This window comes from Elephantulus edwardii, unplaced genomic scaffold (genome assembly GCF_000299155.1).
Source record: "Elephantulus edwardii isolate Elephantulus edwardi_28Jun2011 unplaced genomic scaffold, EleEdw1.0 scaffold00057, whole genome shotgun sequence".
NCBI lineage: Eukaryota > Metazoa > Chordata > Mammalia > Macroscelidea > Macroscelididae > Elephantulus > Elephantulus edwardii.
The window spans coordinates 13,783,326-13,803,632 of record NW_006399807.1 but is presented as its reverse complement, the minus strand read 5'-3'; the positions used below and the strand labels follow the sequence as shown (position 1 = coordinate 13,803,632).

The window sequence follows — 20,307 nt, the reverse complement described above, 5'->3', positions numbered from 1 at the left end:
AAAACAACTATGAGATATCATGTCTCCCCAGTAAGAATAGCAAAATTTAACAGAACAGCAAACATCAAATGCTGGCGAAGTTGTGGAGAAACTGGAACCCTTATTCACTGTTGGTGGGAGTGTAAAATGGTAAAACCACTATGGAAGACAATATGGCACTTTCTCAAAAAGTTGCAAATAGAGATACCATTTGACCCAGCAATTCCACTACTGGGAATATATCCCAAAGAAACTATAACTGCCACCCAAGCAGATATATGCACACCCATGTTTATCGCAGCTTTGTTTACAATATCAAAGAGTTGGAAACAACCTAAGTGCCCATCAACAAACAAATGGATAGAGAAGCTGTGGTATATTCATGCAACAGAATACTATGCTGCATTGAAAAGCAAGGAACTCATGAAATATTATTCAAAATGGGTGACCCTGGAGGACATCATGTTGAGTGAAATAGCTCTGTCACAAAAGGACAAATACTGCTTAGTGCCACTGTTGTAAAATGGGACTGAAATCGGGGTTGGGGAAAGACCGAGAAAGATGGAATAAATCATGTATACTGCATTTAAACAGATGAGAGAGGGTACTGCTTAAAAGGGATATATGATTAGGTATTGTTTTCATGACAGGAGTCCAGAACAAAGGTTGCATAGTGGAGTGGACTTGGGGGAAGATATTTTATAACAATTAAAGAATTTTTCTTTTCTTTTTCAAAGATAAGAACAAACTGGAGGGGTGGGGTGGGCAAGGGAAAAAGTGCAACAATGAATAAATGTAAATACCAAATCTCTGTAAATTTTTATTAAAATTAATAATAATAATTTTAAAAAAGAAGATGGAAGGAGTACACAGAATCACTAAACCAAAAACAATTAGCTGGCTAGGAAGAATTTCATGAAATAATACATGATCAAGAAGCAATGGTGATAAAGGAGGAAATCAAGCTGCTCTGAAGGAATTGGTAAAAAACAAGGCCTCAGGAATTGATGGGATACCAGTTGACATATTTCAACAAACAGATGCCTCCTGGATGTGCTCACCAGATTGTGCCAAGAAATCTAGATGACAACTACCTGAACAACTGACTGGAAGAGATCCGTATTTATCCCCATTCAAAAAATAAAAATAGGACTCGATAATGTCAAAATTATTGAACAATATCACTAATAGCATACATAAGCAAAATCCTGCTAAAGATTCCAAAAATTTCTGGAACAGTATATCGCCAGAAAACTACCATAAATACAAGCCAAGTTTAGAAGAGACTGTAGCACCAGTCATTATCGCCAGTGTCAGATGGATCTTGCCCAAAAGCAAAGAATACCAGAGGAAGGTCTATCTGTGTTCCAAACACATCAGACTCTGTGATAACAACCAATTGTTATTAACTTTGAGAAGAATGGGAATTCCAGAAACACTTGATTATGCTTTACAAAACCTATATTTGGACCAGGAAGCAGTCCTCATAATAGGGCAAGGAAACACTGCCTGGTTCAAAATTGGGAAAAGGAGTTCATCAGGGATATATCCTGTCTCCATACCTTTTTAATCTCTATGCTGAACAGATCATTCGAGAGGCAGACCTTGATGAGAAAGAATGTGACAGCAGGATTGGAGGAAGACTCATCAACAAATTGCATTATGCAGATAACACCAACTTGTTTGTAGAAACTGATGAGGACCTGAAGCATTTGCTTTAGATCAAGGAGTGTAGTCTCCAATATGGGTTGAAGTTCAGCATCAAGAAGACAAAGAATCTCACCACTGGGCCAGTTGACAGCACCATGATAGATAGAGAAGAGATCGAGTTTGTTAACAATTTCAGCTTGCTTGGCTCCACAATCAATACTCTTGACACCAGCAGTCAGGAAATCAAAAGACAAATTGCATTGGGAAGTCCACTGTCAGCTTTAGCTCTCCAAAGTGCTGAAGAATAATGATGTCAGTGTAGAGACTAAGGTGCACCTGATCCAGACCATGGTCCTCACAATTTCTTGTTATGCATCAGAGAGCTGGACAACAACTAAGGATGACAGAAAAAGCAATGTCTTTGAGTTGTGTTGTTGGAGAAGAATATTGGACATACAATGGACTGTCAAGAGAGGGGGGAAAAGGTCTGCATTGAAGAGGGTGAAACCAAGGTTCTCCTTGGAGGCAAAGATTTTGAAGCTCCATCTCACTTACTTGGGCATGTTGCCAGGAGAGCTTAATCCTTGAAGAAGGACATCATGTTTAGAAAGATGTAGGAATAGCACAGGAGAGGAAGATACTGGATGAGATGGATTGACATAATAACTGGGGTAAGTGTGTCACAGTCAGTGGCTTGGGGCAGGGCAGGGTTCAGAAATATTGTACATAGGGTCACCATGAGTCACTGGTGACTCGATGGCACATAACAACAACTACTAAATATAGAAGCATTTCCCTTTTTATCTACTCATTGAGAAAAGCATCAAAGTGAAGATATTCATGTTCAAAGAGTTTGGCAACCACTGATGTATACCACTTCTCTTTTCTAGCACTGATAACATTCTGTGTCACGGCAAGTGGTGCTTATAAATTCAACAAGAGATGACAAATAATAGGCATAACTATCCCCAAAGCATGACTACTCCAAATCCTGGATGCCTCAGAAAACCAGGCTGGGAAGTCACAGCTCAATCTGTCCAGTAGTTGAACACTACTCTGGGTGCACTTGGAAGCCATCGCCTAGTACTTCCCTTGATCCAACCAAAGCAGCAAAGCAGCCAGACTCATCATCACCTTCTTAAGTCAACTAGTTGGTAGAGTCTATTAAAATCCTTAATCTGGAAACGGGAATGGTCCATTATGCCAGCAACATTTAGACCACAAGTAAATGTTCAGCTCAGCAGGGGTCCAACTCAATAGGTGGACTTTAATGGTTATGAGCTTGAGGTCTCATTTTCACCTAATTGACAGAAACATTCACTAAAAAGATATATGAGGTGTCATGGCCAGCCCCAGGTTCTCCTATCCTGATAACTCCTGCTACGGTGCATGTTGACTCAGATGAAAGCAGCCAATTATCCCCAGCCTGTGCCTTTTTTACTATAGAAATACATCCAGAGGCTTGTTCTCATAGGATTGTAATACCTATGAAAAACTTCAGGCAGTCTAAAACAAATAACAGATGCCCTCCTAATTCTTATTTTTCCCCCTACTAATTCTTAACATGATACTTATTTCTTGACCAGAAGAATGACCCAAACTTTCCAAGATATTCCAACTATTCACCTATCACAAAAAAGAAAATAATAAATAGTAGAGTACAAGTTTATTATCCTGAAGAATAAAGACTTATAGAACTTTCTTGGAGAGGTGAATGTCCAAGACAATGTATGCTAAGACACAAGCACCAGTAAGATACTCAGTTCCAAGATAAAGTCTAATCTCTCTGCTGGAGGTTATATATTAGGGAAAAGTTAAGTCATACTTTGAATGGTGCCATCATCCATTGCCTTTGAGGATGAAGGGAGGTGAGGGTCAGCAGACACCTGTAAAAAAAAGCAATTAGAGAAATGTTCCAGAAGGGCCTTGGCCATGAAGGGACCTCTTGATTTTTGGCTAGCCAAAAGTAAAAAGGAAGAAAATATCAGATGATGAGGATAATCTAGGTAAAATGCAGACTTTTCAATTATTCTGGTAGAGACATTCTTGCAAGAAGTAAGAGTATTTTTCCTGCTTAAGTTCTCAGTTGCAAAAAAGAAAAAGAAAACAAAAAAGAATGTTTTGCCTTGAAGTGATGTGACATTTGATTGTCTTTTGATACTAAAAATGTTAAAGTTGCTGGTTTTAGTTGATACCAAGTCAATTCCTACTCACAGGGACTCCATGTGTAGAGGAGAAGAACTGCTCCATCGCTTTTCAAGGCTATGATCTTTCAGAAGTAGATTGTTGGGCTAATTTGCAATGTGTCTCTTAGTGAGTTTGGATCACTAGCCTTTTGGTTAAGAGTCAAGCCTTTAACTATATGCACCATTCAGGGACTCCTCAAAATGTTAATATAGAACCCAAAATAGATGTTGACCTACTGCCAGAGATTAGGGAACTTTCGTGGCTTAGTGGTAAGGAATTGTGCTGCCAACCCAGAGGAAGGTGGTTCGAATCCACCAGTTGCTCCACAGGAGAAAGCTGGCCCATCTCTTCCAATATGATTTACTATCTCTGGAATGCACTAGAAGATGAGCTATGATTCAGTTCCAACTTGATAGTACAGTACACAACAATATCATCACAAATTATAGGGAAAATAGTTCAACTAGGAGTTGTCCTTATGAAGGGTAAAGCCGTTAATAAAGTAAGGTTTTTTTAATACTTGCTTATTTATAAAGTTTGTATACACTGTTTTTCCACACCAGCTCTTTCCCATTTGCCTCATCCACCCTCTCCCCTCAAATTGTGTGACTCTCTGATTAATCAGCCCCACCCCCTGGCTATCCTCACCCCTATACTTCCACCCTCCCCTTCACCCTCTTGGATCCTTATACTCACTCTACAATAATGGTTTTATGCAATATTTGTCCTTGTGGGACTGAGTTAGTTCACTCAGCATAATGTTCTCCAGTCCCTCTCAAGTTAGGCAGTAATTTAAAAAATCAGTGCTCCTATCAATCAGAACTGGCTTTGACAAGCACTGTGGCAATTGAACAATTAAAAGAGACATCCGGGGGTGGGAGGGGGAAGAAGAATGAACTAAGGAGGAGGGTAGAGAAAACAGTGCAACAATGAATGAATGAAAACCCAAAATCTCTGTAAATGTTCATTAAAACTAATAAAATTTAATAATAATTTTTAAAAAATCAGTGCTACTCTGTGCCGCCATAGTATTCCATCATGTGACTATATAATAATTTCTCAATATATTCAATTGTCGTTGGACATTTAGGCTGTTTTCATGTTCTTGCAGAGGTGAATAAAACTGCTATGAACACTGTGGTATAAGTCTCTGTGCCTCAGTTCTCTTTTTCTCAGGATATATTCCAAGTAGTGGAATAGCTGGGTCATTTGAAATTTCTATGTTCAGCTTTCTAAGGAAACACCAAAACTGCCTTACAGAGTGGTTGTTCCATTTTACAAGTCCACCAACAATGTAAAAGAATTCCTATCTCTCCACAAATTGTCAACTTTATTTGGAAAGGAAAGAGACCCCAAATAAGCAAAGCACTTTTGAAAAACAAAAATGAAGTAGGAAGCATAGCACTGCCTGACCTCAGAACCTACTACACAGCAGCAGTAACCAAAACAGCTTGGTGACAAGCACATAGACAATGGAACAGAATAGAGAACCCAGAAATAGATCCAGCTATCTATAGTCAACTGATATTTGACAAGAAACTAAAACCTATCAAATGGAGAAGTGGCAACCTCTTCAACAAATGGTGCTGGCAAAACCGAACTGCTACCTGGAGAAAGCTGGAACAAGATCCATTTATCACTCCATACACAAAAATCAACTCAAGGTAGAGACCTGGGAGTAAAGCCTAAAACCATGAAGTTTGTCAGAGACAAGGTAGGATCAAGCTTAGAAGACCTAGTCTATGGTATAAAGAGACTACCAAATACAGCCAGAAGTACACAATCTGGAGAGGACAGAAATTGATGAATGGGACCTTCTAAAGATCAAATCCCTGTGCGCATCAAAAACTCTTTCCAATAGAGTGAAATTAACCTACTGACTGGGGGAAAAAAATTGACAATTTCAGACAAGGTTGCAAAGCTTTCAAAAGTTTACAGAATCCTAGGGAGCTCCCACAAGAAAAAGACTGATCACACAATCACAAAATGGGCAAAAGACATGGAAGGACTTTTTTTAAGATGTCCAACAGATACATGAAGAAATGCTCAAAATCACGGGCAAAAAGAAAGATGCAAACCAAAACCACAATCCCAGTAGCAGTGGAGAAGTTTAACAGGACAGCAAGTAATAAAGCAGATTTTTAAGTGAGTCCTTTCTAATTTAATAATTAAGGAGCTATCTGTGAGAAACAGGAAAGGAAGGAAGGGGAGGAGGAAGATAAAGAAAAGAAAGTAAAACATCTTGGGATTAGATAACTCTGAATTTAAGTTAATCTTAAAACTAATTTGCTGTAAGACCTTAAGTAGGTTATAAAACTTACCTGAATCTCAGTTTCTTCCTCTATGAAAAGGAGGTAATATTTATTGTACAAAGTTGTTGAGATAGTTAAGTGAAATAAGGTTTCTGAAAGTAACTATTATGATGTTTGATTTAAAATAGAAGTTTAGTATTTGCTACTACACTTTCTACTTTTTCACCAAGAGTTAGAGGGTCTTAATCCATATTACTTCGAGAATTCAAAATTATGGCTGTGCCAAGATGCCAAAAAACTCTTGCTACAATCTTGCTACAGATACTATCTTGCTATAAATATTATCCATATTTCTCAAAGAGCCCTTCTAGGTTTTGCTTGTTTTCCTGCACAGTTTTATAAATCTAGTTTTCCGGCCTCTAAGACAATGTGCTACCTATTCTGAAAATTTGGGGAGACTGATTCTATGCTTTTCCTTTTCAAGGGAGTTCTAATGTAGTGGTTCTGAACATCTCTCCAGGTTTCCACACAAATAAAGTAATTAAAAGTGGGAGAAACGCTCCATTTTCTGCAATCTATCCATGTTCCCACCATATATCATATCCACAGTCCCTTGATCAGTGTTTCGTTAATTCACTTTTCCCTCTTGGGGACTCTACATGACAACTGTCAAATTTGAGACAGCTAGATGTCAGACAGATACCGACCACAATATTTTCATCCTTAGATCACATGACACCTCTATACCCTCTTCAGTAACTTACAGTAGTCTCTCTCACTGTCTTTATACATTAGAGATAAAACTATCATTTTTTTTTCCTTTAGAACCTCAGTTCTTTTCATTATGTCTGACACACATTGTTGGTTTTGTTGCTATGTACTGTCAAGTTAGAACTAACTCTTCACTAATCCTTCCAGTGGAGTTTGAAAGGCTATAACAAGATTTCTCCTTTCTCCCACAAAGCAACTGGTGGATTTGAATCATGTACGTATCTTCAGGCTGGCAGTGCAACTCCTTACCACTAAGCCACCAGAGCTCTCCTATGTGCTTTGTACATAGTGAGTGTTTCATGAATGCTAAGTTAATATTGTTCATAATTTATTGTACATAAGTTGATAGAATTTATGAAATATCTGCCTTCCCAATCAGAATTAACCAAATAATAGCAAAAACATTCACTAGCATAGAACACTTACATACATATAGATTCAGCCTTTACTTCTAATTGAGAGATCTTACAAAGTGAACCTTATGAGAGACAGAATGTGAGAGGATTGTCTTGTTTTCTAAGTCTTGCAAGTTTTCCACCTTTAACAGAGTGAGATCTTACCAAGTTTGTTTAGCTCATTCTCTATTAGTGGAAAATATTTTCCTTTTCCTTCTTTGACAGGTATATGCCTTACCTATGTTCCAGCTTTTGCAAGTTTTGCTGTGTGTCTGTTCTACAGAAGAAACATACATGGAGGCATATTAAGAAGCTGACTAGGTTGGCCAAGGTCAAACAGCTAGTGAGTGACACTACTGGTATATTTAAATCCAAAACTTATATCTGATTTATCTCACATTCTGTACTTGAAAATAAACTGGACTCTGCTAAATAAAATGTGAATTATATGGGTTTTCATTTATTTAAGAAGAAAAGTGATCTTGCAACATTCACATTATAAAAGTAGTTGAAAAATAATGTCTTCTTGTACAAATTAGGCGACAATGCCTGCTAAGAGGACAAAATATTAGTTATGTCTGCTGGCATAGGTCAGTCAGTCTTTTCACTGGATACGTTTCAGGGTGTGCACTCGTGCTCTTTCATGACCCTTGAGGCTACCTAGGGCTTGTTGTGTCAGTTGCCCTGGAGTCAGTTCCAACTCCAGGTCTCTTCCAATGTGCAGAACAGAACTGCTCTGTAAGGGTTTTAAGGCTGTGACATTTCAGTTGGAGATAGCCAGGCCTTTCTTCCAAGGCACCTCTAGGAAGGTTTGAACAGCCATCATTTAGTTTAGTAGTCAAATACTTAACTATTTGCACCACCCCGGATTCTTTTACTCATTCACTGCCATCCAGTAGATTCTGACTCACAGCAATCCTCCACTAGGTTTCTGAAGATGTAAATCTAAATGTGAAGAGACTGTCCATCTGTCTTTCTTTTTTGGAGCTAGTGTTGCATTTGAACCACCAGCGACTCACAAACTTTGTGTTAGCAATGAAACACCTTGTGGACGACACCACACGAGGTAGGCCCTGTAGCTTCTTTAGCCAGGAATATTTCAGCAAATTTCCCCATGATTGATGTTGCTACATAGTTTGCTGGTGTGAGACTGGTTGTCTAATGCAGGCAGTTGAAGGGAGGAAGGAAGGGGGGGAAAGGAATCAAAGAGTCTGGTCAACCACTGCTTTTCTCATAATTATTCTAAACAACAAACTCTCTGTGCAGACCCTAGAGGGGGGGCTCTTCAACTCTTTTGAAAGAAGGTCTTTATTTCATCTTTACAAAGTCTTGAAATCACCAAGAGTAGGGGAAGCCAACTATAAAACACCTCAGTGGTGCTGGGAAGGGGCGCCTCTGCTGGCTAAGCTTTATTTCCTAAATGAAAAGTAATATATCCACTGCAGCTAAAAATCTTACACATTGAACCTAGTTAAGTGTCCTAATTCTATAATGCTTGTTGTAGTAAGGATTCTCGGTGAATTTTAAGATTCAGGCAGGAAAGGAAGAGATGAACATTCACTGAACATTTTTACTACTTTTTACAGATGGAATCACATTGAATATTCCAAATATTTGAGGAAAAGCATGTCTTTAATAAATAGCCATGCCAGAATTTTAAACTAGGACTTTTGTGATCAGACTTTTAAGAGAGAGAATATATGTTTCTTATGGAACTACAATTTAAGAAAAGAACTAGTGTATGTGAATATATTCCATATATTTAAGCTATAATCTATAGTAGCATAGTCCATAGCAAGTTGCACTGCTAACTCAAAATCCCAGCTTCTCCAGTGGTTAGAATCCATCAGGAACTCTTCAAAGATAGGCAGTCTCCTTTCATTATGCTTTACAGCTTTGGAAATGCAATGGAAAGTCACTATGAGAAATTACTTGATGGCAATAAATGAGTGTTTCAATTTATTGAGATATATGTGCCAATTCATTTGAGGAAAATAGTTCTGAATTGAGCATTTCTACAAACAGAGTTCCATGTTAGGTGGTTTGAGTCTAATCTGTTCTATATCTTCTGGTTACAGTCTCACAAGCGTTGGTTCATGGAGCTCTGCTGTTGATAGTTTTTAGGGGGCTTTATTGCTAACCCAAAGGCTGTGTGAGTTCACCAGTGGATTCAAAATGAAAGAGAGGCAATTTTGTGAAATTTAAAGTCTTAGAAATCCAGTGGAGGATCAGCTCTGAGTTGGTTCCAACTCCACAAAAATAAGTAGAGAGAATTGGTTCACAAGAGCCCCTGGTGGCACAATAATAGTTAAGGGCTTGGCTGCTAACACAAAAGTAGATACACTCATCAGCAGTTCCGGAAAAGGCCAAGCAATCTGCTCCTGGATTATAGCCCTGGAAACTGTATTCTGTCCTATAGAGTCACTGTGAGTCAGGATGGGCTTGCTGGCACACAACAACTGAGTTGTTTCTTCTTCTGCCACAAAAGAAAAAGATGCAAGAAATCTGATCATTTAGAGTACGGAAAGACTAGTCTTTTCTGCAACCTGAATTAAAAGCTTTTGAAACTAATATACAGTTATTTTTAGATTTGTCTCCATTACCAGATTATAAGTGGTGAAAAATATGGGCTGTGAATTTTCTCTGGTGCACAGCACAGTGCTTTGAGCAACAATCACAGTATAGAAAAGGTACTTCACACAGAATATAATGAATTTATCAGAAAATAGAAATGTTTAGTGCTTCTGTTTCAAAAAAGGGAGCTCTGGTGTCATAGTGGTAAGGAATTGTGCTGCGAATGCAAAGGTACATAGTTCAAATCCATCAGTTTCTATGTGGGAGAAAAATGGACAACGTCCTTCCACAGAATTCACTGCTTCTGAAAATCAACTGAAGAATCAGTGACTAGTTGGTTTCAATTGATGGTGGTACACAACAAAAACAATCTCTAAAATGTAATATTTTCCCCTTGTGGCAGAGACATTTACTAGTGGACAAATGTACATGTGCTCCCTTAAACTTCCCAGAATTCCTGCAGTTACAAACAACTGTAGGACTAGTTAAGGAGTCCCCAGTGGTGAAATCGGTTTCTCCTTGTGCTGCAACCCAAAACGTTGGCAATTCAAATTCACCAGCTGCTCTACAGACATCTCCTCTCATCAAAATGTATAGTAGTGACCTAATGGAAGATGCCAATGAGGAGGAGTCTACTCTATGAAAACAGGTTTCAAACTTGATGCCACATTTGCAAATGGGAATCACAGAGCAACTGTTCAAGCAAAACCTATACATAGACCAAGAAGTTGTTATCTGAACAACAATAAGGAGGGGCAGCCAAAGGGAAGAAGATACTCAAGATAGGGATTGGCACAGGGACTGTAACAATGCATGCTTTGAAATCTGGAAAAGTATGTATATTGGGTTGTATTCTTTCTCCCTACCTACTCAATAATTTGAGAAGGTGGACTATATGAAAAAGAATGTGGCATCAGGATTGGAGGTAGATGTTTCAACAAACTGTGTTATGCAGGTGACACAACCTTGCTTGCAAAAAGTGGAAAGAACTTGAAGCACTTTATGAAGAATATCAGAGCCTACGCAGCCTTCAATAAGATTTGCACCTCAACGTAAAGAAAATAAAAATTCTTAAAATTGAACTAAAAGGCAATATTGTGACAGGTGGAGAAAAGATTGACATGCTCTGTTACTCTCAAGGGAACTAATACCTAGAGTTAATCACCAGAGGCAGAGAAAATAAGCAGTACCCATTTACTTCAATAAAGTGAAATGGAGCCGTCTTTCATTTAGAATAGATGTAAACTTTTCAAACTAAGTTTATGAAACTCTAATGTTATCACATTTTATATGGATTGCATCTCAACATCAAGAAAACAAACATCCTCATCACCAGGCCAATTAGCAGAATCATGATAGTTGGAGAAATGATTGAGGTTTTTATTCATTTAAACTTGCTTGAATCCATAATCAACATCCTTGGCATGAGCAGTCAGAAAATTAGATAGGTTTCTTTGGGGAAATGTGCTGTCATGGACCTTTCCAAAGTGCTAAAGAACAATAATGTTAATCCAGAGACTTAGGTGCACCTGATCCAAGTCATCACAATTCTTACTATGCATAAGTTGAGAGCTGGATAATGACTAAAAATGACAGAAAAAGAATTGATGTCTTTGAGCTGTGGTGCTGGAGAAAAGTATTAAACATACCATAGACTGCCAAGAGAACAAACAGATCTATCCTAGAAAGATTGAAAGCAAGATGCTCCTTAGGGGCAAGGATTTTGAAACTCCAGCTCACATAGTTTGGTCATAGTGCTAGGAGGGACCAGTCCTTAGAGAAGGCCATCATACTTGGAAGAGAGGAGGGGAAGCGCAAGACAGAAAGACCCTGGGTGAGACAGATTGACAGAGTTACTGGTAGTGGAGTCAGGTGTGAGGTTGGCTCAGGATAAGGCAAGGTTCAGAGCCATTGTTGATAGGATTGCCATGAGTTGTAGTTGACTCGATGGCACATAAAAACAACTACAATGATATCACAGAAATGCCTCAAAAACTACTGAGGTGGCTGAGGCTAGACTAAGAAAATGACCTTGACAGGAATTCAAAGTAGAACAGTTTCAGTTTATCTACGTTTTACACTGGGGTCTAATGGAAGATTTTATTTGTAAGATAAATAAATAAAATGGCTACCACTGAGATGATCAGCCTCATAGTGATCCTATCTATGCATACCAGAGGAGGAATGTTGCCCTTTGGATTTTCAGTGTCTGATTTTCAGAAGTAGATGCATCACGGCTGTCTTTCAAGGCACCTCTGAGCCAATCTTTCAGCAAGGAGCCATATTTGTAAGTCATCTGTACAACTCAGGGCCTGTACTTAACAATAATATTAACTCTCTGGGTTTTTTTTAAAGGCTAAAATTCATTACTTAGCAAATCCACCTAGGAGAAAAATAGAAAAAAGAAAATAACTGAGTGAAAAAAAATTAGGTAAAAAATGTTGTTGTTGTTGTTATGTGCCATCGAGTTTTTGCGACTTATAGCAACCCTATGTAATAGAGCCCTAAACTCCGCTCTGTCCTGTGCCAACCTCATTGTCTCTGACATACCTACCCCCATTACCCCAGTCATTGAATCAGTCCATCTCATTGAGGGTCTTCCTCTCCTACGCTGTCCCTCCATCCTCCTAAACATGACATCCCTCTCCAAGGACTGGTCCCTCCTTGCAACATGCCCAAAGTATGTCAGATGAAGCTTCAGAATTGTTGACTCCAAGGAACATCCCGGCTTCACCCTCTCCAGGAAAAACCTGTTTGTTTTTACTTTTTCAAGTTAATTTTCATTTGATTCTCAGAATAGACATTTTCAACTTTTAAAGTATCTTTACCTTAGTTCACTTCAGGTACTTAAACGTATTGGTCCTTTTTCTCTCTAGTAAGTATCTTTCAAGTTTGACAGTCATCCATCTCTGAGTGAATCTCTTCTTGGTTATTGTAATTGTTATCTTTCTCCAATCTAATACAACTGAGGCCATTCAACTACTGTCACTGAGATATGGTCTAAGGAGCATCTCCAGAAAAAACGTTCTGCCAGAGTACAGAAGGACCAGGATATCATTTCTTGCTAAATGGACTGTCTCATTTTTTCCATTTGGAAAAAGATATCACCCAAACCCTCAGCCATCTGGTAGATTCCAACTCATAGTGACCTTCCATTGGACTCCCAAGGCTGTAAATCTCTATGTGAGGATAATTCCCATATTTCTTAAATGAAGCAACTGATAGATTTGAACTACTGACTTTTAGCTTAGCAGCACAGGACGTAATGCTTTTTATGTCCTAAAAGAATTACCTAAGTGCAGTATAATCTAATAGAAAAAGACCAAGTTTGGGGTTCTTATTATTTCTCTGTCAAGAACAAATTACATTACCTCTGAATTTTTTCCCTTCATTCGAAATATAAAATAGAGACAGAAAGAATAAAAGGGAGAAAATAATACCTACTCCATTTACCACATACTATGGCTGTGAAGATCAAATAATGAAAAATGTGAAATCTTTTTACTGTATAAATACAAATATTTGTATGTCTAGAACTAAAGACCCTCTTAGAAAGTTACAGAAACAGACCTTTGGTTGCATCTAGTTTCTTAAACGCAATACAAGGAATTATGCAGCTTATTCTGGGGCTGGAAGCCCTGCTCCACATCAAGTGTACAATGGGGCTTTCAGACAACCTTAAGAAAACAGACTGGGACTGATATGCAGTGTTCCTGCTTTCATTGGGGGAAATATAAACCAAAAGGAGCCACTTCACCCTCTAATCCGAAGTTATTTCCTCTCCAGTGTTGGTAAGAGTGCCTTGAAGTACCCATATTCAGAACGGCTGAAAAGAGTAGTGTAGAAAACTCATACTGGTTACTTATCGCCCTATTGTTCAATTCCCTAAAAAGTAGAGGAAGTTACTAAAACAGAGACAGAGTACTGACCTAATCTTTTCCTAATGTCCAAAGTCAAAATTAAAACCTCCCCCTTTTAGAGTTATTGACTGCTGTGGTGACTGAGGAAGGTCAAAGAGAAATTATATGAAGTAAGTGTACATTCACACATACACAAGTACACCACAACCTATCATTAAGCCTTTTTTTAAAACTCTCACTTGGTATAGTATGCCTTTAATGCTTTCATCTTTGATTTACCTAATTGCTAACTAAATTTTCAACTAATGTCAAACTTCCCTTCAAAATTAAATAAGTTTCCGTAAGCCCTGATACTGACAACCAACACCTAGAGAAGTGAATGATCCTCTGTTCGAGAGAGCAAAGAAGTCCCATAGTAGAATCCTGGAGTCTTGTGCCAGGCAGCATTTGATCTTTGCACATTCCATAAAAGAATGTCATCGAAACATCCCAAGTCCACCAACATTGGCCATGAGGTTTTTTTATCTGAAAAGTGTCCTTGTTCTAACTCATCTTGCACAAGCCCGACAAGCTTACACAGTCCCTTCAGTCATTTCTTATCTTATCGTGTAGCTCTGACACACTTACCCAGGGATATTTTTTCCAGCAGGTAGAGATAGCTCTGAAAGAAGTCATTGCGAATGGCTCTGTGGAGAATAAAAGACATGCTATGTCGGCAGAGTTCATCGTCGGTCTTCTGCCAGCGGGATCTAAAGGCAAAATGGGCTCCCAGGTGGGCCATGGTGGAGGAGGACGATAATTATTCCTGCAAGGAAAGGAAACTTGCCTGAGTGTTTTCTTTGAATTAGCCTTCTCTTCCTACTTGAACTTGAGACTGTCATTTTAAACCAGTCCCCTGTCCATCTATATCAGGACAGGCCTGTCATGGGGTATGGGAGGAGGAGGGGAAGCAGACACAGGGAGGTCAGGCTCTTGGCACATATGCCGTCTGATTGCTTGGGCGACACCACTCCAATCCAGCAGGTGCTAAGTAAAGATGAAAACAGGCTGAGTGAGCTCCTGCTTCATCCAGGAAAAAGCACGCCTGCCTCTCTCCTTTAGCTGCCATTCCAAACCCGCACCAGCACACCCTGCTAACACCCTGAATAGTTGCTTTAATTTGATGCCTAAATTGGAGTCGCCTAATTTCCATTTCAAAGAGTTTCGAATAATTTGCAGGAGATCCTATTCCCTGATTTCCATCACTCCTGGAACAGTGAATCCTCAAGTTACAAGGACCCTTCAAAGTCATTTTAACCACCCACACCCCTTTCATCAGTACAAGCTCACCCAAATCATTTCATAGAGATGGATATGTGTTTCTCATTTTGAAGGATCTTCAAGAGAAGCAAGTCTTTGAAAGTCTGTTTTGATGTTAAATATCCTCTTTGTCACTAAACTCTTCCATTTAGCTTGCTCTGTATAGTGCTCAGTCACTTCTGGCTGTTTCTTCTCCTCTTAAGTACATTCCTCTTAAGTGTATTTGGTGTCTGTGCTGGATTCTTCTGCTGTGACTGCTCTTTCAGATCCACTCTCTGCTCTTTAAAACCTGTTAGGGTCTGAATTAGGCAAGTCTGGCAAAATGAGGCAGAAGTCATGTTAAGAGCCAACAGAAAACAAAGGTCAAATAAAGTAGCCAAAGACCAGGCCCTACCCAATCAAAATGTAGGCAACAATAACAATGAACCAAAGTACCTCTATCTTAAGGCACATGAGTGGCATCACGAACAACAAACCTATATAAGAACCACCCACCAAATTTTAACTCTGCAACATCATCCCCTTGGCCCAAACTCAAGCCCAGAAGCACATCCAAATGAGGAGGCAAACTAGCCATACTAACCCACAACACTTGTGGTACATCTTTTCACCACTTTTTTACTTTTGAAGAAATGACCAGTCTGTCTCTTTCTGTCTCTTGTACCTTTTCTAATAAAAACATGTCATCTTTCATCTTCACTCCTGTCTCTTCACCTTTGCTCTTGGCCCAGTGCTCCAACAAGGGCTCAACCCACACTGGGATTATGAGCAGGACGAATAAGCTATGGAGAGCTGACCTAGGTCACCATCAAGGTATTTGTCCACAGTCTAGCTCCTTATCTCTTAACCTGTTCAATTGTTTGGGCAATGGGAGCCAAAACCAAGGCAGTTATCACACAGTAACAGCTCTACTCTGTGCTTTAGAAAGTTGTCTAAATCAGTAAACTACTTTGCCTCTGAGCTTCCAGTTGAATCCAGTCAATGAGTAAGGTCAATAGAAGATCTTAGAAAAGACTCAAAACTCCAACTCATTGCTGTTGAATCAGAGCCAACTGACAGCTGACCCCCCACTGGTTTCTGAGACTTTAAATCTAATGGGAGAAGATTGTTCTCTTTTTACTAAAATCAGCTGGTGGATTGTTCAAATGGCCAGAGAAGTGTGGCTTTGGGGTTAACAGCCCAGGACTAGGCCACTAGCATCTTTCTTAGGGAGGCACCATGAGCTGACTGCCTCCCTTAACAGAAAGTGCCAGCTCCCATCAGGAGCCCCTCCTGGTTCTGATAACCTCTTCCTCCAACTACTGCTTCAGATCTTGAAGTTGGACATCAAACCAACCTCAGCTCAACACAATCAAGGTTTGTCAGAGTAGCACTATACTCCACAGGATTTTCAGTGACTGATCTTAAAACAATCACAAAACAAAAAATAAACCAACTAAATCTCGGACTTTTCTTCCAAAGTATCTCTGGGTAGACTGGAATCTCTAATCTTTTGCTTACCAAAAGATTACCATGAGCACGTTAACCATCCGTATCACTTAGGGTTTCCCTCTTCAGAGATACTGTCCTTGCTGGATGCCATCAAGTCAACTTCAACTCATCATGACCCTATCCTTCACTTTCCTCATAATCTCCTATACCTTAGAATAACAGTGATTCTCCAATATGTGCTGCTGTTGATTGAATTATGACTCTCAGAAAAAGATCACTTAAGCACCTTTGTCTGTGATTATGCATCTGTTTGGAAAAAAAATAATGTCTTTGTCACATTAATTAGGACATCCCACAGTAGGGTGGTTCCTAAACATAATCTTTTCTGGGTGCTCTATTATGAAAAGGGAAAACATAAACAGAGATACGCAGTAGGGAAATGCCATATAGCAAGGGAAGCAAGATGCATCTATAAGAAGCAAAAGAATGCCAAGAATTTCCTGCAACAACCAGAACCTGGGGGAAGCCCACAGAGCCATCAACAGGGTTTGGACCCTGAGTTGGACTTTTAGTATACAGAAATATGGAAAAGAAAATAAAATGTGCTTTTTAAAGCCACCCACTTTGTGGTACATTGTTAGGACAGTATTGAACTATGGACTGCCCAGATTTGTAAATAGTCCCTTTATTAAACTGGCCTCAAATTTCCAGTTGACAAATGCCATCTGTTTCCTTGGGGACCATGACTATAGTAAAGTGCCTAACAAGAAAATAAGTAAAAACTCAATATATTATCTGCCCATACCAGGGAGCTGTGGTGGTCTAACGGGTAAAAAAAGCAACCAATCAATCAAACAAACAAACAAAAAACCAACTGCATTGCCAACCCAAAGGCAAACAGTTCAAATTCACCAGCTGCTCCTTGGGGAAAAGATGGGCAATCTTCTCCTGTGCAATTTACAGTCTCTGAAAATTCACTGGAGGATCAGCCATTAATTGGTTCCAAAACAACAGTGAGTATACCATATCTGTAACTACCACCCCACAGATAAAAATCCCACACACACACATCAAGGAAGGCAGTTTCTAATTTGGATCCTCTTACTTTCTGACTTCTGTTTGGTAATTCTGTCATTTTGTTTATGGGCTGGACTTATTTACTCACCTCTAAAGAATAATTGTGACAAAAGTGTTAAGATGTTACTTCCAAGATGAGGTTAAAAAAACAAAATAAACTTTATCTTCCTTCTTATGCATCTTCTCTTTTTCTTTGCTTGCTCTGTGGGAAGCCAGCTTGCCATGTTGTAAACTCTATTAAAGCAAAGCCCATATGGCAAGAAACTGAGGGAGGTCTTCAGCCAGCAGCCAGGGCTCCACCAACCCACAAGGAGCTAAGTCCTGCCAACAACCACATGAGTGAGCTTGGAAGCAAATCTTTCTGAGCTGAAAGATTGACTGCACCCTCATGAGAGACCAGGAGCCAGCAGAGTCACACCCAGATTACTGATCCACAGAAACTGTGAGGTAAGTGTTTGCTCTTTGACAAAATTAACTTTTGGAATAATTTTTATAAGACCTTAATGGAAAATTAATTCATGCATCAATAGTGGAATTTTAAAAAAAAGTGGAATTTAACCAAAACAGAAGAGGACTTGAAGCACTTACTAAAGTGCGGAAGCACTATAGCCTTATAAGGATTGCATCTCAACACAAAAACTGAAGAAAAACTCCAACTTTTTGCCATTGAGTTGCAACCAACAAATAGTTGGCCCTCCAGAGGGTTTCTGAGCCTGTATATCACACAGGAGACTATTGTTCACCCTCCCACTGGGCTACCAGCACATCTGAACCACTGGACAGGCAAAGTCTGAGTTACCAGTGCAGCTCCCTATGGGCTACACCAGTAGAGCTCCATAACTAATAGAGGACTTGAAGCAGCCTGACGTATGGACAAAGGAGAGTTGGTATCCTAGTGGGCAAGGAGTTTTGCTGCCAACTCAAAGGCAAGTAGTTCGAACTCACCAGCTGCTCCTAGAGATAAAGAGGAACAATCTCTTCAAGTGTGATTGACAGCCTCTAAAAACCTACTAATAGGTCAGAGATTTTTTTAGTTCTGACTTTTCAGCAATGAATAGTAGTATGTATGGATTACACCTCAACATCAAGAAATTAAAAATCCTCACAATTGGGCCAACAGGTAACATCATAATAAATAGAGAAAAGACTGAAGTTGTCAAGGATTTCATCTTACTTGGATCCACAAGCAGCTCCTAGGAGAAAAAAAAACAACAACAAACAACTAGTCAAGGGTAGACTGAAGGACATACTGCATTGAGCAAATATGCTGTCATGGACCTCTCAAAGGTGCTAAAGAGAAAGGATGTCAGTTTAAACACCAAGGTGTGCATGATTTGAGCCATGGTATCTTCAATTGTGTCAAACGCTTGAGAAGAGCTTGGGTGGTATAGTCCACAGGGTGGTGCACTGTTTACACAGAGGCAGCACCTCTCTCGTAGTTCAAATCCATTAACAGCTCTAGAGGAGAATGAGCACTCTCCTCCTGTGTAATTTATAGCCTTTGAAAACTTGATAAAGTTCATCTGTCAGTCAGTTCCAAACTGACAGCACTCTTTTTTATTCACATGCTTGTGGAAGTTGGACAATGAATAAGGAAAATTGAAGAATTAATGCCATTAAAGTTTGATGTTGGTCAAGAGTATTGAATACTCTTGTACTGACAAATTGGATACTCATGGACTGTCAAAAGAACAAACAGATCCATCTTGGAAGACATCAGTCAGGATGTTCCTTAGAAGCAAAGCTGATGAGGCTTCATCTTTGGTCATCTCATCAGGAGGGCTAGTCCTTGGAAAGGTCATGTTTGAAAAGGTGCCAACAGTAAACAAAGCAAAGACCTTCAAGGAGATGAAGTGACCCAGTGACAGCAACAATAGTCTCAAGCAGACCATAAAATGTGAGGATGGTGGAGCAAGTCTGGGCAAAGTTTTGAATCTGTTTCACCCAGAGTTGCCATGAGTCTCAGTCAACTTGATGGCACTTAGTAACAATAAGAACCTACGCCTTTCTATTAGATTCATTTGTCTTAGTTTTGCTTGACTCAATTGTTCGGAAAGGAAAGTGTTTTTTCAGAAATTTTTAAAACAAGAAAGTTTGTTTTACTGGATTGTTCAGAAAGGAAAAAGCATATCTACCACCTTCCTAGGAGAAGTGGCATCCACTTCCATAATAGTTTGCCTCCAAAAACCCTATGAACCTGGAGAGAGGATGAAAGGTACCCAAGTGTCGAGGACTCTCCTTCATAGGGTCGCTATGAGTCACCTGCGACTCGGCGGCACTTAACAACAACAACAACCAACTTCCTAATGTGAAGAGGCTCCATCAACATCAACCAAACAAAACGGGAGCTCTGGTAGGCTAGTGGCAAGAAGCTGCACTGCAATCCCAGAGGTACATGGTTTGAATCCACACAGATACTATGCTGGAGAAGGAGGGGCAATCTCCTCCTGTACCAGTCAAATCTGATTTGATAGTACACACACACAAAAGAATAAAATAAAAAAGACAAAACAAAAAACAAACAATTCCCATGAGGGCAAACTTCCCTACACTCACATACCTTCTTTTATCAATGCTAATATCAAAATTCCCTCCCACGGCTCTCACTATTAGGTCTGCTAATCCGTTACAATGGCTTCTCAGAATTCACAGACAATACTCATTACTCATAACCCTGGGGTTTATTGGAGGAGTAACAGGTTACAATCCAGGTTGGAAACAGGATACAATTCTTTAGTCAGAACAACATTCAGGTGTGCTCACAGACCCTATGACCTTCCGTTTCTCAGCGTTGGATCAGTGTTACGAAGTTTTTTGAGTCCTATCAATTAT

The 20,307-nt window shown here is 39.4% G+C and overlaps 1 protein-coding gene across 1 annotated transcript in view; it reads right to left on the bottom strand.

The window, feature by feature from the left end:
• METTL11B (methyltransferase like 11B) overlaps positions 1-14,511 on the bottom strand; it is a 39,456-nt gene extending 24,945 nt beyond the window's left edge. Inside the window, exon 1 of the mRNA XM_006887416.1 lies at positions 14,296-14,511. Coding sequence (XP_006887478.1) covers positions 14,296-14,449 — 154 coding nt within the window. The 5' untranslated portion in view covers positions 14,450-14,511. The remainder of the gene's footprint in view (positions 1-14,295) is intronic.
• Between the last annotated feature and the right edge of the window lie 5,796 nt (positions 14,512-20,307).